The sequence below is a fragment of the Fusarium poae genome, chromosome 1 (assembly GCF_019609905.1).
Source record: "Fusarium poae strain DAOMC 252244 chromosome 1, whole genome shotgun sequence".
In the NCBI taxonomy this organism is placed as follows: domain Eukaryota; kingdom Fungi; phylum Ascomycota; class Sordariomycetes; order Hypocreales; family Nectriaceae; genus Fusarium; species Fusarium poae.
Window position 1 is genome coordinate 132,895 of NC_058399.1, and position 15,392 is coordinate 148,286.

At 45.8% G+C, this 15,392-nt stretch overlaps 7 protein-coding genes across 7 annotated transcripts; all 7 read left to right on the forward strand.

The window, feature by feature from the left end:
• Positions 1 to 194: 194 nt before the first annotated feature.
• FPOAC1_000056 (uncharacterized protein) lies at positions 195 to 1,300 on the forward strand (the record flags this gene model as incomplete). Its single annotated transcript, XM_044844676.1, has 3 exons — positions 195 to 466; positions 518 to 737; positions 800 to 1,300. The coding sequence occupies 3 exons, from the start codon at positions 195 to 197 to the stop codon at positions 1,298 to 1,300; spliced, it is 993 nt and encodes a 330-aa protein (XP_044710592.1).
• An 884-nt stretch (positions 1,301 to 2,184) lies between these two features.
• Positions 2,185 to 2,737, forward strand: FPOAC1_000057 (uncharacterized protein; the record flags this gene model as incomplete). The annotated part of the gene is made up of 3 exons (XM_044844677.1): positions 2,185 to 2,467; positions 2,525 to 2,642; positions 2,695 to 2,737. 3 exons carry the CDS (start codon positions 2,185 to 2,187, stop codon positions 2,735 to 2,737), a joined length of 444 nt encoding a protein of 147 aa, XP_044710593.1.
• Positions 2,738 to 4,247: 1,510 nt separating this feature from the next.
• Positions 4,248 to 6,584, forward strand: FPOAC1_000058 (uncharacterized protein; the record flags this gene model as incomplete). The annotated part of the gene is made up of 7 exons (XM_044844678.1): positions 4,248 to 4,509; positions 4,564 to 4,679; positions 4,731 to 5,084; positions 5,140 to 5,462; positions 5,524 to 6,024; positions 6,076 to 6,370; positions 6,426 to 6,584. 7 exons carry the CDS (start codon positions 4,248 to 4,250, stop codon positions 6,582 to 6,584), a joined length of 2,010 nt encoding a protein of 669 aa, XP_044710594.1.
• Positions 6,585 to 8,103: 1,519 nt separating this feature from the next.
• On the forward strand, positions 8,104 to 9,105 carry FPOAC1_000059 (uncharacterized protein; the record flags this gene model as incomplete). The annotated part of the gene is made up of 1 exon (XM_044844679.1): positions 8,104 to 9,105. One exon carries the CDS (start codon positions 8,104 to 8,106, stop codon positions 9,103 to 9,105), a length of 1,002 nt encoding a protein of 333 aa, XP_044710595.1.
• A 453-nt stretch (positions 9,106 to 9,558) lies between these two features.
• On the forward strand, positions 9,559 to 10,595 carry FPOAC1_000060 (uncharacterized protein; the record flags this gene model as incomplete). The annotated part of the gene is made up of 3 exons (XM_044844680.1): positions 9,559 to 9,624; positions 9,677 to 10,187; positions 10,255 to 10,595. The coding sequence occupies 3 exons, from the start codon at positions 9,559 to 9,561 to the stop codon at positions 10,593 to 10,595; spliced, it is 918 nt and encodes a 305-aa protein (XP_044710596.1).
• Positions 10,596 to 10,796: 201 nt separating this feature from the next.
• On the forward strand, positions 10,797 to 12,744 carry FPOAC1_000061 (uncharacterized protein; the record flags this gene model as incomplete). The annotated part of the gene is made up of 2 exons (XM_044844681.1): positions 10,797 to 11,293; positions 11,790 to 12,744. 2 exons carry the CDS (start codon positions 10,797 to 10,799, stop codon positions 12,742 to 12,744), a joined length of 1,452 nt encoding a protein of 483 aa, XP_044710597.1.
• Positions 12,745 to 13,129: 385 nt separating this feature from the next.
• Positions 13,130 to 15,294, forward strand: FPOAC1_000062 (uncharacterized protein; the record flags this gene model as incomplete). Its single annotated transcript, XM_044844682.1, has 2 exons — positions 13,130 to 14,614; positions 15,253 to 15,294. The coding sequence occupies 2 exons, from the start codon at positions 13,130 to 13,132 to the stop codon at positions 15,292 to 15,294; spliced, it is 1,527 nt and encodes a 508-aa protein (XP_044710598.1).
• Between the last annotated feature and the right edge of the window lie 98 nt (positions 15,295 to 15,392).

Genomic DNA, 15,392 nt, shown 5'->3' on the forward strand with positions numbered 1-15,392 from the left:
CAAATCGTCCTGGCGTTTCATTGCGAGATACCCGACACCTCTTCTTTACATCATCGCACTCTATCTAATTCATCTCGATCAACGCCAAGTAGCTCAGCCTTATCCATTTGTTCGTCTCCATCATCTTCATTTCCCTTTCTCTCAGCATATCCTCGATTCTGTCGCTTCTTTATCCCCCTACCTGACAATAAACAATGGCATTCAACCCTGATTTTATTCATTGCACAATTTGTGGCTTGGTCCTCCAGGGCGAAGTTGTTGCATTTTCCGGCCCCCATTGGCCAGAACTCTGCGATACACCCCCATCCTTGAAAGTGACGGATGAACAAGTTACACGTTATGATGCCTTTGCCAACAGTCATCGTGGCAACTTGACCTTTCCTCCCGGTCGCGAAGAGATACATCCTCAATGGGACTATGATGTCAATGAAGACTCAGAGGATCCTTCCGAGTGGGTGGGCAAGATGTATGTTGGCATACATAAATCTTGCCAACAGCTTCTCAATCGCGTAATGAGCGCGTCGCCTAATGCTCGAGTCCGCTCGATTGGCGAATTCTGGTTGACACTAGAACGTCGTTGCGCTAGATCAAAAATGGAGGATTCTAGCGACATTGGCATGCATTTTACTCCCTCGATACCAAACCCTCAACCTGGAAAGCCATTTTCTTGCGGGCTGGAACGTTACTACGTTCCTTCACCCACTATTTATTTATTCGGAAACGAGTGGGATAGCTGGGTAAGTCGGCACTTAGTTTCAGAAGTAGCCTTGTTATTTTTTTGCTGACAATCCTTTGACAGTGGAACGAGGATCCAATTGACATACCGAATTTAACTACTGCCTTGATTGAAAATTTAGAGCATGCACCGGAGCCTTCCAGCCAGTTACCAGAGGATCTCAAGCAGTTCAGAAACCACATTGAGGCATTACCTCAGAGGATCAAAGACTCTATCTGCTCTTCCTTCCAGTATGGTCAAACTTCACTTAAGTGTACCTACTTGATGCCTCAATCCATGTGGAAGCAGGTCTTTTTCCAGATCCCCTTCCTGTGGGATCTCGATGCCGAAGCAGTCTATAACAAAACTGGCAAGGAGACAACTGAGATGGAAAAATGGAACTGGGAAAAGATCAGCAGGCATGTATTGAGCCCAGCGCAGATATCACCTCTTGATGCAAGGGAGGACAACAACCTTGTGTGGAGCCATGAAAGTGTCGGCCTGCGTGTTCCAGGTGGATTCACCAATCGTCGACGGATCTGGCAGATTTTAGAGGAGATGTATCCCAATGATGTGCAGCATTAGCTCAGCCTATTACAACTGTAAATTACCGAGATAGAATTGACGATGGTGGCCTTTTATCTGATCTTTTCCTTTCATGAGACCCATATTTTCTCACAAAGGATGATGCAAGGTCCAGCGAAACGAACAAGAACTACCCTACACAGTTTTATGATTAATTGAATCACTGCTCTGTCTATGGTTATATACATGTTTTTGCGTAATATTTTCAATTTTTGTAGTGTCAAGAATTGATTTAAGACTCATTGTCACTATTCCGATGATTCTTCTCAAGTTGCATGTTTAACAAATGTATATGCTGAACATGGGCTATCTTGTTTGTTTACCTGACTTGGCTGAATGCGGATGCGAACTTATCCTTGTCTAGATGCCCGAGTTTGTACCTTGCATAAATGCGACCAAAAAGAAAACCTGGGCTGAAAGAATGTTCATGTTTACCTAAAATCTTTTCCCTGTCCTTGTCCAAGTATTCAGGGATTATGCACGTTCAAAGATATCGCTTGATGCGGCTCCGAAGATCATGTCGACAAAGAGCTCAAACTTCCGTCGGCTGTGCGTCTCTAGTTGAAACGGCTAACAATGTTCAATCGTCATTGTTACGGGAGAAGGATTCTAGCCTTGTAGCACGGGCCAGAGAAGGAGCGCATTAAAGTAAGCGAGTAGTGCTGTTTCAAACATTCAGCCCATCCATCAAACTAAGCGGGGCTCATCTTGTAAGGCCAATTTAACCCTGTCATCTCGTTAATCTTTCGGTCATGGCCGTGGAGGGTGACATATCGAACGGTCAGGCATGAGTCGCAGTGCTATAACTCTCAAATATATCACATCACCTTTTGTCAACCATATTCAGCCGATTTACAAAATTTCGACTAATTTATTTTGTTACAATGTTTTCGTGGGTACAACTTTCCCTCATTGGATTGGCTCTCGTCAGCTCAGCTATTGCTGCTGATGAATGTCAACCATCGACATGGCGTGCCAGAGTCATGGAGACAGGCGGTATCAACTGTCGATTCAGCACCAAGACTGGATCTAAAATTGACTCGGAAACCTGTGCCACGATAGCCAAGGAATATGAAATCACCGTCGATACCTTTTATGAGCTAAACCCTAGACTCAAGGGTGACTGCAAGAACATCCTGCCTAACATTAGATATTGCGTGGAAGGATGTAAGTTTCTGATAACTTTCCTTGATCCGAAAAGGCCTAGCTAATAACAGTCTACAGTCCCAGAACCTATTCGCGCTTATAATGGTCTTTGCGGACCTCCTCACTCCAACGCGACATGCGTGGGCACTGACAAGCAGTGCTGTAACAAGAACACTTGGATGTGTGGAGATACTGAGTACGTATGGAATTACTTTGGAAACTCATATGGTTTGCTGACTTTCTGCAAGGGATGATTGCCATGTAAACTGCTACGAAGGAAACTGCTATTAATAGATGCAGTCTGGTTGGATCAAACTTTGCATATCATTTTTCTCGGGTATCACTGACGTTGGACAATGCAAGTAGATGATATAATTTTCTATTGGAAAAAAGCCTTTTGCCATTAACTTTTATCGTTCCAATTGTATATTATAGTTGTCCTTATCGTCATCGTCTTAGAGTTATCTACCCGACCTGACAGCTTGATTTGAAGAGTGGAGAACAGGGTTGATACTCTGTCCAATAAAACATGTTTCAAAGTGTTGCCTTGTATACTTCCCACTCACCATTGAGTTTCAACGTTTATCTCCCATCAGACTATAGATATACATACTCCTCGCCACATTGTTAAAACAAACCAGGCTCTCAAGCCTAGTAAAATTAGTTACGAAGTCTTCATAAAAGAAATATCGATTTATACCATGGCCATATGAATAGTGTATATATCTGGATAATAACTATAAAAGACTTGGATCGGTTCCTTGTAAACCAAGTGTTACAGGGTAATGAGAAATAATTGTAGGGAAGTTAGAAATGTGAAGAAGCCTTTTCTCGTAATTATTACATGTCTTGAACCCTGGATATGAATTTAAAGTATGCTTGCTCATACAGCCGGTCTGGCATTCATCTCTAAGCCAGCCCCGAATGAGGTTTTGCGACGATTGTTTGGTCAAAGTATCCATGAGAAAGACCCAGGCTGAGACCGTGGAGGACCAGAGAGGACAGCGCTCGATTGACTACTGGCCGTCTCTGAAACACGGTTTATCAAATTCCAATAGCGTACCTGCAAATATCCACGTAAGTGCATGAATCGAGTTGACTGGTTCAGCCGCAGGGCAACAAAGCGGAGGTGGCGCTTCTTAACATCAGCTGAAAGCTGCGCCAAGACAGTCTTTTGGGCAAAACCATAAGTTAACTATCATGTCAATCATGTATCGTTCTCACACCGCTGTCTCGACCTAGGCTGGCTGATATAATTCCATGTTCTCCTTCTAGCTCCCCTTTAAGAAACCTGAAGATACCATGGCAAAGCTATACTGTGCGCAAACAATTGTTGAGAGAGACATGCACCTCTGCACACTGTCTCGGACCAAACGTGACCATAGTGGTTGTGGGTGATCTTACGCGACAGAAAGAAGTGATATGCAGGGGCTTGAGACTCAGCTGACATCGGTAGACGCCTCCTATACTCTAGACTTTCAGCCCATGCCAGAAACAGCTCTTTGCATATCTAGGGCGATTCCAGCTAAAACAATTGAAGACAAATTCATGTGTGTTGGGGCAAGATTGAGTAGGGAGATTTTGATTTGTCTTGGGACGTCGATGTAGGTTTCCAAAAGACCTTAGATGCCAAGTAGTTCTCAACAGATACCTTATCCTCAACATTTTCAAGACACTACGGCTGGTTGAAAGTCTTCTATAAAATGGTGTTTTTGTCCCGAGTTGGTTAATTAGACTTTCCAAACCACAAGAAGTAATCAACAATAAGCACCAAAACTTCAACCCCAAAACCACTGACATCATGAACAACTCTACCATGGATCAACTTGAAGCGGCCCACAAGCAGGGTGTTGTACTTGGCCTTTCCGGCTTTAATGTACACCAGCGCCTCGATATCGATGTCATGCTGACTGAGCAACCTGATACCTTCAATCTGTTCCTTATCGCCTTGATGGAACTCCAGGGCATGGACGACCTCCCTTGGCAGGGTCAGATCCCTGACGGCTTCTCCTTCAAGGATGGTAAACAGCCGGACTTGAAGATGTCCTGGTTTCAGGTCGCTGGTTTGTGATACTCACATATTCTAGTGTAGAACTTGTACAGCTGACTGGTTTTAGGCATTCATGGATTACCCAGCGGTCCTTGGGATGCTGAAGGTACCGGGGGCTCATATTGTAAACATGGCGAATCGACCTTCGGAACCTGGCACCGTCCGTATTTGGCAATGATGGAGGTAAGAGAAGATGTGTTCAAAACCTCAGCTTACTCTAATTGCCGCATGTAGCAAACCCTGTTTCGTCAAGTGGCCAACGTGGCCAAACGGTTCTCTGAGTCGAACATTCCGAGTGGACAGAAAACGAAGTATCTCGCTGCTGCTCAACAGTTTCGTCTTCCGTACTGGGACTACTTTCGTCCTCGAGGATCCAAGGTTACGTTCCCGGGAGTCACCAACCCTAAACATGGCACAACCACTGCTCCCTATGACTGGAGTGCTCCGCAAATTTTCACACTACCTGAAGTCATGGTTAGGCGTCTTCCGGACAATAAACTTGTTCCTATGCCGAATCCTTTCTTCCAATATCAGTTCAACAGTGAGCAGTTCCAGTATCTCACGCGCGAAGGATATCCGGCTACACTTGTGAGTGTTACTCGATGCTTCGAGGAATCGATTGTTGATGATAATTCTTGCACAGGCGAACATCAAAAAGACAATCCGCTATGGGGGATCTGATGAAGCAGCCACAGAGGCGATGAATATCCAGTTGAATTCAGTCCGTGAAGGCCGTGTTGGCATCTGCCTCTCTTTGATCGAAGACCAGGTTTACAGAAACTTCAGAATGTTTTCAACCAACGCAGTGGACAACAATACGGAAGAGCAACCTGCAGAGAAGCTCGAGCAACCTTCAGGATCAATCGAGGATCTGCACAATAATTATCATGGAACTATCGGTGGCGAAGGACACATGAGTAAGATCAAGACGGCCGCCTTTGACCCGATTTTCTGGATACATCATTGGTAAGTCTTGGTGCTAGCAGCACACAATAGACTGGTTTCAGTGTCTAATAACGGAATGCAGCCAGGTTGACAGACTGTTCGCGATCTGGCAAGCTGCCAACGGCGACAAGCACTGGTTCAATGAGCTTGAACCAAAGAATCAGGGAATGGGCAAAGACAGCCTGAAACCATTCCGCAAATGGCCGCTGGTGGACAAGTCAGATGCCGAAAATCGCTACTGGAATTCCGACCAAGCTCGATATATTACGGATCTTGGTTACACGTATCCGGAGTTGGCAAATGGACAGACAGGCGACAAGGTTCGTCAAGACTTCGCGAGAAAGTACGAATGGAGCCGAAGGACCACGGCGGAGCTATTCTTCGGCACACCACCAGATGATATGCAGCCTCTGCAAGTCGGAGATGCCCAAGTCTTTCAGTACACGTCCGGTGTTCCGTCTGGAGATCTCTTGAAGATTCCCGATTTTCCCGTACATATGATGCAACAGCAAACCGACATGACCGCAATGACATCCACACCGCAGTATGCCGATGATTGGTATATTGATGTTGTGGTCGAGAGGTAAAATTACAAGATTCAACTGTCCTGACATTGGCTAATTCAACTTTGTAGAATGCTCGCTAATGGGACTTACACAATTTTCTACATCATCGGCGACGTCCAAGGTCAGTCTGGTGGGGAATGGTCCTCTCTCCCTGGCTTCGTGGGTATGTCCCACATCTTGGCAGCGCCTCGCGAGATATGTGAGAACTGCGCTCGTCAAGATGATGAAGCCCAACTCGTGACCAGCACAACTTCAATCACTTCACTGCTCCTCGATTACCTCCAGATCGGAAAACTGAGCAGCATGGAGGCTGATGACGTGAAACAATTCCTCATTGACAATTTGAAGTGGCGAGTTCAGACTGTAAGTGTCATTAAGTTGAAAGAAATCCAAGATCCTGACTAACCTCTTATTATAGGAAACTGGCGAGGTCCTTGATCCTAGGAGCATGTCTAGGGACCACAATTTCAACCTCAGCGTCAGCCGCAAGCGAACGCCAGTACCACGCAGCGCGGGTGAAGTGCAATATGACATTTACCCTGATGTCATCGAGGCTATTATTAGTAATTCTTCTTAGCTTTGCGATCTCTCCTAGACGGCGCAGATTGTCATTTTCTGGATGGCAATTCCATATTTTCGTAGTTGATAATGCCAATGAAATTCTTTCAACAATCAGAATTGCGCATGCTGTGATGTGTTTGATCATCCTTTGTAGAATATCTTACATCCACGAGACTGTTGGTTAGATGCTTTGATGGTCAAAATGCTTAGGTTGAAGATTCCATAGGGCGGTATGTAGACAGTTTATCCGTGAGTTGTACAACAACCCGTCTTATCAATCACATCACAGAACATGCAAAGCGGCCAAAGTATCAGGATTCAGTTTGAATAGAGCAGACTATGATATTGAGTGACCGATTGATGAAACTGAACATCGCTGTACCATAAGTCTGTATCTCACAGCCTCCGATGTGCGACGTGAGCCAAGTAGTATTGCCTCTATGCGTACCATGCATTCCGCCATGTCTAGCGAGTCTTTATCAATACTACCGAATTGCTGACCGAGGGCGACATCGACTTAAAGGCCTAATGCTTCAACCAAGCCGATCTGACAGCACGTAAGAAGACTACTGAAGAAATATCAGAAAAATCAGCCAGTTTGCTGTCTGCAAGTTGGAGTACCTTTGCCAAAGATATCGACTGTCTGAGTCATGTTTATTACTCATGTCAGCCTGCCACTATCACAGTGGCCTAATCGTTGAAGTCAATTGCTCGAAACATTGAGCAAATGCGGCCTTGAAACGCCAATGATACCTCAGGCGACGTCTCACCAATAGTCTATTAGAAAAGTGTTATGTTTAGTCATGTTTTCTCCATTTTGCTTCAGCTTTCTCACCGACAAGTGGTGTGGCTGGAACGACGTAGCTGAAACCCCGTTTTGTGTTACATCGCGAATGATCTAGGTCTTCGGGTAACGAGGATCACCCACTGCCGGCATGGAAGAAAGACGTACAGAATTCACCTTTCTCGGCTTTACGTGAACAAGGTTATCATATTGGAGAACTCAATATGGATGTTCAGACAGCCACAACAGCGTTCGCATAGGCCATCCTGTAAATACGAAGGAGGTCATATAATTTGTTTTCTTTCACACATTGTCTACTTATAGCATTTTCACAACCGTAGAAATGAGAAACGCCCCAGCAGTGTCCGAGGAAATTGAGAAGACCTGGGCAAAAGCTTGAGGGATCGTGAAACAAATACAATCCAGCAGCAATGAGTGGACATGTGGTATTTCTTTATGGTGGTCTTTCTGCACACTGACTGTGATGACGGCTTGCAGCCCGCATAAGACTATTCAATGTTACGTATGCGACAATATTCTCTCTTGCGACGGTGCCCATGGATTGGCCGGTGTATTCTGCCATCAGTATACAGCCAGCCACATATTTCAGCTATGCATTCTGTTGCTTCAGATTCGCAAGTCGGCAGTGCCGGTATAGACAGAGACAAACTACCATTGCCATCCGTAGTATTGGTTAACTATACCGCTTCAACTTCTCTATAAAGAGCCTTCATTCTTCCGCTTTCTCTCAATGTTCCTCACCAGCTCTTCAACATCTCCAACTACACACAAGCAACTAAACACCAGCAACACCAACAGAAACCTTTTTTCTTCCATCATGTCTTCCACAGCAACATCCAAGACACCCAACTGGGTCAAGTCCCCCGGTACAGTCAAGAACTGGAACTGGCGGGGTGACACCCAGGTCCCCAACACAGGCATGTCCGTCGGACCGTCAGCCATTGTCTACCGTGACAGCATCTACTGCTTTCACCAGGGCCATGGTAACAACGGCCAACTCTGGTACAATGTCTATAACGGTTCCCGTTGGCTTGGAGACCTCCAAGTCCCCAACACCGGCACCTCAGCTGGACCATCTGCTCTGATCTACAAAGGATTGATCTATGTCTTTCATCAGGGTAGTAGCAACAACGGCGAACTGTGGTACAATGTCTATGATGGCTCCCGATGGTTGGGAGACACCAAGGTGCCCAACACTGGCATCACATCTGGTCCATCTGCCACGATCTACATGGACAAGATCTACGTCTTCCACCAGGGAAGCCGTGGCAACGGAGAGTTGTGGTACAACGTCTTTGACGGTTCGAGGTGGTTGGGTGATCTCCAAGTTCCCAACGTCGGCATTTCCGCCTCTCCCACTGCGACGTATGTCCCGCACAAGAACACAATTCAGGTTCTTCACCAGGGCATCAAAAACAATGGTGAACTCTGGACCAATACGTTTGATGGCACCCGCTGGCTCGGTGATGAGAAGGTTGAGCGTGTTGGCATTTCAGCGGCTCCATCTGGGCTAGCTTTTGATGACAGAGTCTTTTGCTTCCATCAGGGAACTGGCTTCAACGGCGAACTTTGGTTCAACAGTTTCAACGGCGAGTTCTGGGAGGGGGATAAGTTGGTTCCGAAAACGGGCATGTCGTCAGACCCCTCTGCTGTGGTTTATCATCACAAGATCTACGTTTTCCACCAGGGCTACGGAGACAATGGTGAGCTTTGGTTCAATGTTCTTGAGTAATTGGGGACAGATACTTGGGTCTCTCTGGTAACTACGCCAAAGATTTGTTCTGGTCAGTGGTCCTCTTAAAGGACTACTATTGCCTCATTCAGTCCTTACTATATATATAGCATGAGAAAACATTAGGTTTATAGCAGTAATTGACACATATTACTGAACTTTTCCACTTCTTGCTCTCCCATGTCTGGATTTGACTGATCACCAGTTGCTTCATATACGTACTATGCGGCTCGTTACTTGAAAAACTGAATTTTCGCTAAATGACAAGTGGAGATCTTCCAGTTACTCCTTACTAGTGCATTTGCGGTTATCTTTGCGTTAAAACAATTCAAAAAGACGCTACCTGGGGGCAAAAGCTGGGATTAATTTCATACAACAGGATCTCATAGGTTTCTTGCAGATTGCACAGCGACACTCGTGCCCATCGCTCTCCTGGCATTTGCCATCGTTATAATGCGTCTCGATAAGAAGGAAACGGAAAAAGAGGAATTCCACAAGTGGAAAAATGCAATCACTGTTGTGAGTAGTTTCCGGCTGTGGTTGGTACCATGTAACTGACGAGGCTCCCTAGATTGCATCTATCTTTCCTATTGTGTTTGCCTCCATTGTCGGCCGTATGGTCTTTGAAAGTGCACGATGGAAATTGGAGAAAGGCACCACACTCGACCTTCTTGAGCAACTGATCGGTAGTCGAACTGTCGGATCAACTTTCACCACACAGATCAATCTTGGCAAATTCAACATTCTTGGCCTCGTACTTCTCCTCATCTGGGCATTTTCGCCACTAGGATCTCAATCCGTACTTCGAATGCTGGACTCTCGACTCGAGCGAGTCACTACAGACTCTGGTGTGGCTTACTTCTCAACCGACGCCGTATCCCAACTTGCATCCGACTTACCAAACACCCCGGAAAGCGGAGAAGGACAAGCTATATCTTCCGGCTATATGAAGGCCATGTTCACAAGTCTTTTCATTACATCTGTAGCCAGCAAGTCAGACCCTATGGACCTTTGGGGAAACGTCAAGATTCCAAACCTTGCCATCACTATTATTTGGTGCTTTTCGAGGCGTAAATCCCGAAGTATACTCTGCTTTAGTCGGACTTCCCATCACCAACATTACTACAGGCAATGTAACATTCTCACTAGAATCAAGCTACCTCAGCCTCGAATGTTATAACTTGACTATGTCCAATACCAGTTTCTATATTCCTTGGAATTGGACAAATCCGCCTACTTGGGGAGAGTACGAACAAAAGCTCAACGGTACTTGGCATGGATATAATGATACCAACTTGCAAACGCCATGGGCTATGGCAGTGGATCGCTTCGTTGATCCGTACTGGGCCTCAACTGATAATCTCACTGACCGTTTGGGAGAATACGTTTTGGGCAAGAGTTACTATGGTCGTCCAGTTCTTTTCGAGAACGAGACAGATCTCCATGTCAAGCCTTCGAGACTTCTCTTCAACTCAAAATTCAAACTTTGACCCCACATGACCCCAAGGGGCTTCAAAGCTGAATGCCATGTTTTGCAGCGCTATGTTGAGTCACGGGTTCACTGCTCTCGAGTTGACACATCTTCCCTCCAGAACTGTTCTGTCACCGCGCAACGCTTATCTCGTAATAAGCATGTTTCAGAAAACATCACGTCGCTTTCTTGGGAAACTGTCTGGGGGCGTGTGTCATCGATGCCCGGACTCATCAGCGGGGGCCGGGAATACGCCGATAGCATCATGCTATATTTGGACAATCCATTGCTCACCCCCGTCAACGATCGAGGCGTGGCACAAGAAGCAGAATTGTTCGAAAGTATCACCTTGGAACAGTTTGGCCGCCGCTTAGCGCAGGTAATCAACACTTACTTGCTTGTGGGTCAGGTCTATGGAATTGCCATGGAAGCCGACTCCAACTTCAAGTACAACATCACGGCGCCTGTTGAAGTTGGTAACCTTGTTGAAGTCTACACTATAGATTGGACGTGGATGACCTTGTTCATTGTGTCTTGTGTCATATTGCTTGCAAGTGGTATCACAGGTATATTCTTTGCTTATCTAGCTATCGGGCCCGAGATTCTTGGCTATGCTTCTTCCATTGTTCGAGATTCCAAGTATATCGCTCTTCCCGCCGAGGCCGGCAAGAAAGACGCATTTGAGGTGGTTAAGATTATGGGACGCAAAAGACTCAAGTACGGCTATGTAGATTCAATTGCGGAAGAGAGTCAGCCCTTGGTGGGCGTTGGGTTAGAGAATGAAACTAGAAGTATACATAAACGATAGCTTGAATCACTTATATACGAATTTACCACCTTACGTCTTGAACTCTAGCTGATAGTCATGGATCTAACGTATAGGTAGTGATGAGAATTTGATATGCAACCTCGGATGACGAATAAATGATGGTATGTGATGTGACAACGTCGCAAAGATAAGCAGACAGTAGCATACGTAAAACAGCTTACTTGGCACATGAAACATTTCTAGTGGTATATAATAGGTCAATCGAAAATACATTCATCATAGAAGCAATGTCAGTACTATCAGCAGTCAATGTCTTGACGTCATCGGTATCACTCTCTCTGACAACTATAAGATAGAAGTTATATGCAATTAAAACCCAATACTTTGCACCCTTCCCATTAACTGTTATTCGTATCATTCAACAAAACGCAATATGCTCGGCAGCAGTAACACATTCGACCCAAACATCGACATCCCCGATCTCAGCGGGAAAGTCTTTGTCGTCACCGGAGGCAGTGCAGGCATAGGATACGGAATCTCAGCTCACATCCTCCAGCACAATCCCAAAAAGCTTTATCTCCTCGGCAAAAAACAACACCATCTCGATGAAGCCGCTGAAGGTTTAAAGAAATTCGGCGACATTTCACGTGTGGAGTTTGTCCAGGTTGAACTTGAAGACCTCCATGATACGGATAAAGTTGCCAAGAAACTCGCATCAGAGTTGGAGCGGCTTGACGCGTTGGTTCTCAACGCCGGATTAGGCGTCGGACCTTATGGAGAGACAAATGACGGCATTGATAGTCACATGCAAGTCAATGTCTTTGCGCAACATCATTTGGCCATGACTCTTCTGCCAAAGCTCATCGCTACTCCAGACAGTAGACTTTGTCTGCAGTCATCAGACATGCATCGCGCAGCACCCAGCTCAATCAAGTTTGCCAACCTTGAGGAGATCAATACAGATATCGGCCCAGCGTATCTTTACAACCGTACCAAGCTGGCCCAGATTCACCTTGTCCGGGCTCTTGTTCGACGCAAAGAACGAGGCGAGCTTGGAATGCAGCCTGGCAAGGGACCATGGATTAATGCGACTCACCCTGGCGGTGTCAAGACGGATCAGCAGGAACAGGCGATTGATGCTTACGGGACTCTTGGTAAAGTTGGCGTGGCTATTGTCCGACCATTCTTGAAGGATCCCGTTGACCAAGGTTGTCGGCCGATTCTGTTTGCTGCGACTAGTGATGCTGTCAAGGAAGAGAAGATTGATGGTTGTTATATCGTTCCAGACCGCAAGGTTACTGAGCCGACTTCGCAAGCCCTGGACGAAGAACTTGGGGAGCAGTTATGGAGGCTTACTGAGACAATTTTGAAGGAGAAGCTTGGGTCAACAACGCAGTGAAGCGTAACGCGTGAGGGAATGTACCAACATAGTGTTTTACCCGACACAGTCAAAACTTTGTCATCACGAGGATTCTTCTCATTTTGACAAATTCACTTCATTTTACGTTGGTGTTTTGAGCTAGTAAACTAAGCTTAACTTGGGTAATTTACGTTAGCATCCAAACAAAGCCACATGTAGCATTCCTGATAACGGCGCTCACCTCACAATAGAGTTCCAGCTGGAAACGCTTTCATGTTAAGGTTTGCGCGATATATAAGATATAAACAATGGCTTGCAACCCCTCTTCCTGTGAATCTGTTCTTCGTTCTTACTACGAGTTTTCTGTATACTCACGAGAAAAGCAGCGCGAATTTTCAGAAATCCACCGTCAAACATTTCTTCCATGAGCGGGATGTCAAACCACAAGCCCCAAGCTACCCCACCACAACATTCCAGCCGCGACACCTCAACATGGTCGTGGTGGTATCTAGGTCTTGGAGTCGCAGCACTCGTCGCCATCGTCCCCGCTTTAAGCTCCAGCTCAGAAGCGCTATGTCCTCAAGCACCTATTCAGAATACCCAACTGCAAGATAGGATGACAACGGAGATAGCCAAGAATTTAAGCTCAGACTGGTTTCGAGAGCAGAGCATCAAACGAATGACAGGTGCTATTCAAATCAGAACAGTCGCATACGACGATATGGGTCACGTCGGCCAAGACCCTCGTTGGGAAGTTTTTGACGAGTTTGAGAATTATCTGCAAACCACATTCCCCAAGGTGTATGGCAAACTCAAACTCGACAAGGTCAACAGTCACGGACTTCTTTACACGTGGACTGGTAGTGACACAACTCTAAAGCCAACGGTTTTGATGGCCCACCAAGACGTTGTACCGGTTCCTGAAACAACTGTATCACAATGGGATTATGCACCCTTCAGTGGAGAATTTGATGGTTCGTCCATTTGGGGTAGAGGTGCTCTAGACTGCAAAAATACGCTGATTGCATCTCTGGAAGCGATAGAGGCTCTGATAGATGCAGGGTTCAAACCGCGACGCACCATAATTCTCTCGTTTGGCTTTGACGAGGAGATCTCTGGTCACCACGGAGCCGCATTCCTGGCATCATTTCTTCTCCAACGTTATGGAGAAAATGGTGTATCGCTCATCATTGACGAAGGTGCTCCTATTCTACCTATCTGGGGCACTCATTTTGCTATTCCCGGAGTATCCGAAAAAGGCTACGTCGATGTTGAGATTGTGGTCCGTACCAAGGGTGGGCACAGTTCAATGCCGCCTTTACATACCAGCGCAGGTATAGCGGCCGAGTTGGTGAGCTGTATCGAGAAAACCCCGTATCCGCCTCAACTTTATCAAGACAACCCACTATTGGACTTTCTATGGTGCGGTGCAGAGCATGCTCCAGGTTTCATGATAGGACTCAAGTACCTTCTCCCTAGAAGAGGTCGGTCAGGTATACTAGAGACCATAAAGCGACTCTCATTCCCGAAACTTGTTTCTCGTGTTAATAAAATGGCTGGCTATCTTATCTCGACAACACAGGCAGTCGACGTGATACATGGTGGCGTAAAAGTCAACGCGCTGCCTGAACGGACAACTGTCTTGATCAATCACAGAGTCAATATTGGAGAAACATCAGACCTGATCCGACACAAAATTACCAAGCTAGCTGGTGTGATTGCGAAACGACATAACCTCACTTTACATGCATTTGATGATTCTGAAGAAAAAGAGTCGTCGATATTTGTTCGATTTATGGGCAGTGTGCTTGAGCCCGCACCCGTGACTCCTACTCACGTGAGCGATGAAGAAAAAGATACTCCGTGGTCCGTATTATCCGGCACGACGAGAGCTCTTTATGGAAAGCAAGTCGTGATGGCACCTGGGATTATGCCTGCGAATACTGACACTAAATACTATTGGAAGCTGAGTCGGCATATATTTCGGTATTCTCCGGGATGGGATCCAGAGACACTTTCAATTGAGGGTATACACACGGTCAACGAAAGAGTCAGCGTTGTTGCGCATATCAAGACTGTTCAGTGGTATGTTTATTTTTTGAAGAATGTGGACAATGCAAGGTTTAGTTGAGATATGACGACATGGCGGGCCTCTTTTAATGGGAGTGGTTTCTGATATTGTGAGACGTCAGATTGGATTGTCACGGACCAGGTTGGGTAATGGACATTATTTCGGTAAATTCGAACTTCGGCAATTGAATATTGATGGGAATTGCATTTTCGGTAGTTGATTAGGATCTCCAGATTTTTCCAATCTAACCGACAACTCAAAATTGATGTCAATTTACCGGTCCTTCAACTCACTTTCCTTTCGAGTCACTACCGGGTAAACGATATTACAGTGGTAAGACTACTACGTCATGATGTATCTCGTGTCATGATATCGAATGTTGTTGATTTAGCACAAACGCTAGGCCTGTCATCTTTAAGAGCAAGCCAATTAACGATTGAAAATTCAACGGGCGCATGCATAACATTCCGGGACAGTCCGAGAAGGGTCTCATAGTCCGAGCCATCCGCTCGGAATAGAGTAATTAGACCCTTGATGAGGGGAATACGGATACTGATAATACTGATACAGGGTAGTAGTAGTAGAGGCTGTGTAAACAAAAGTCAGCCCAGTCTCG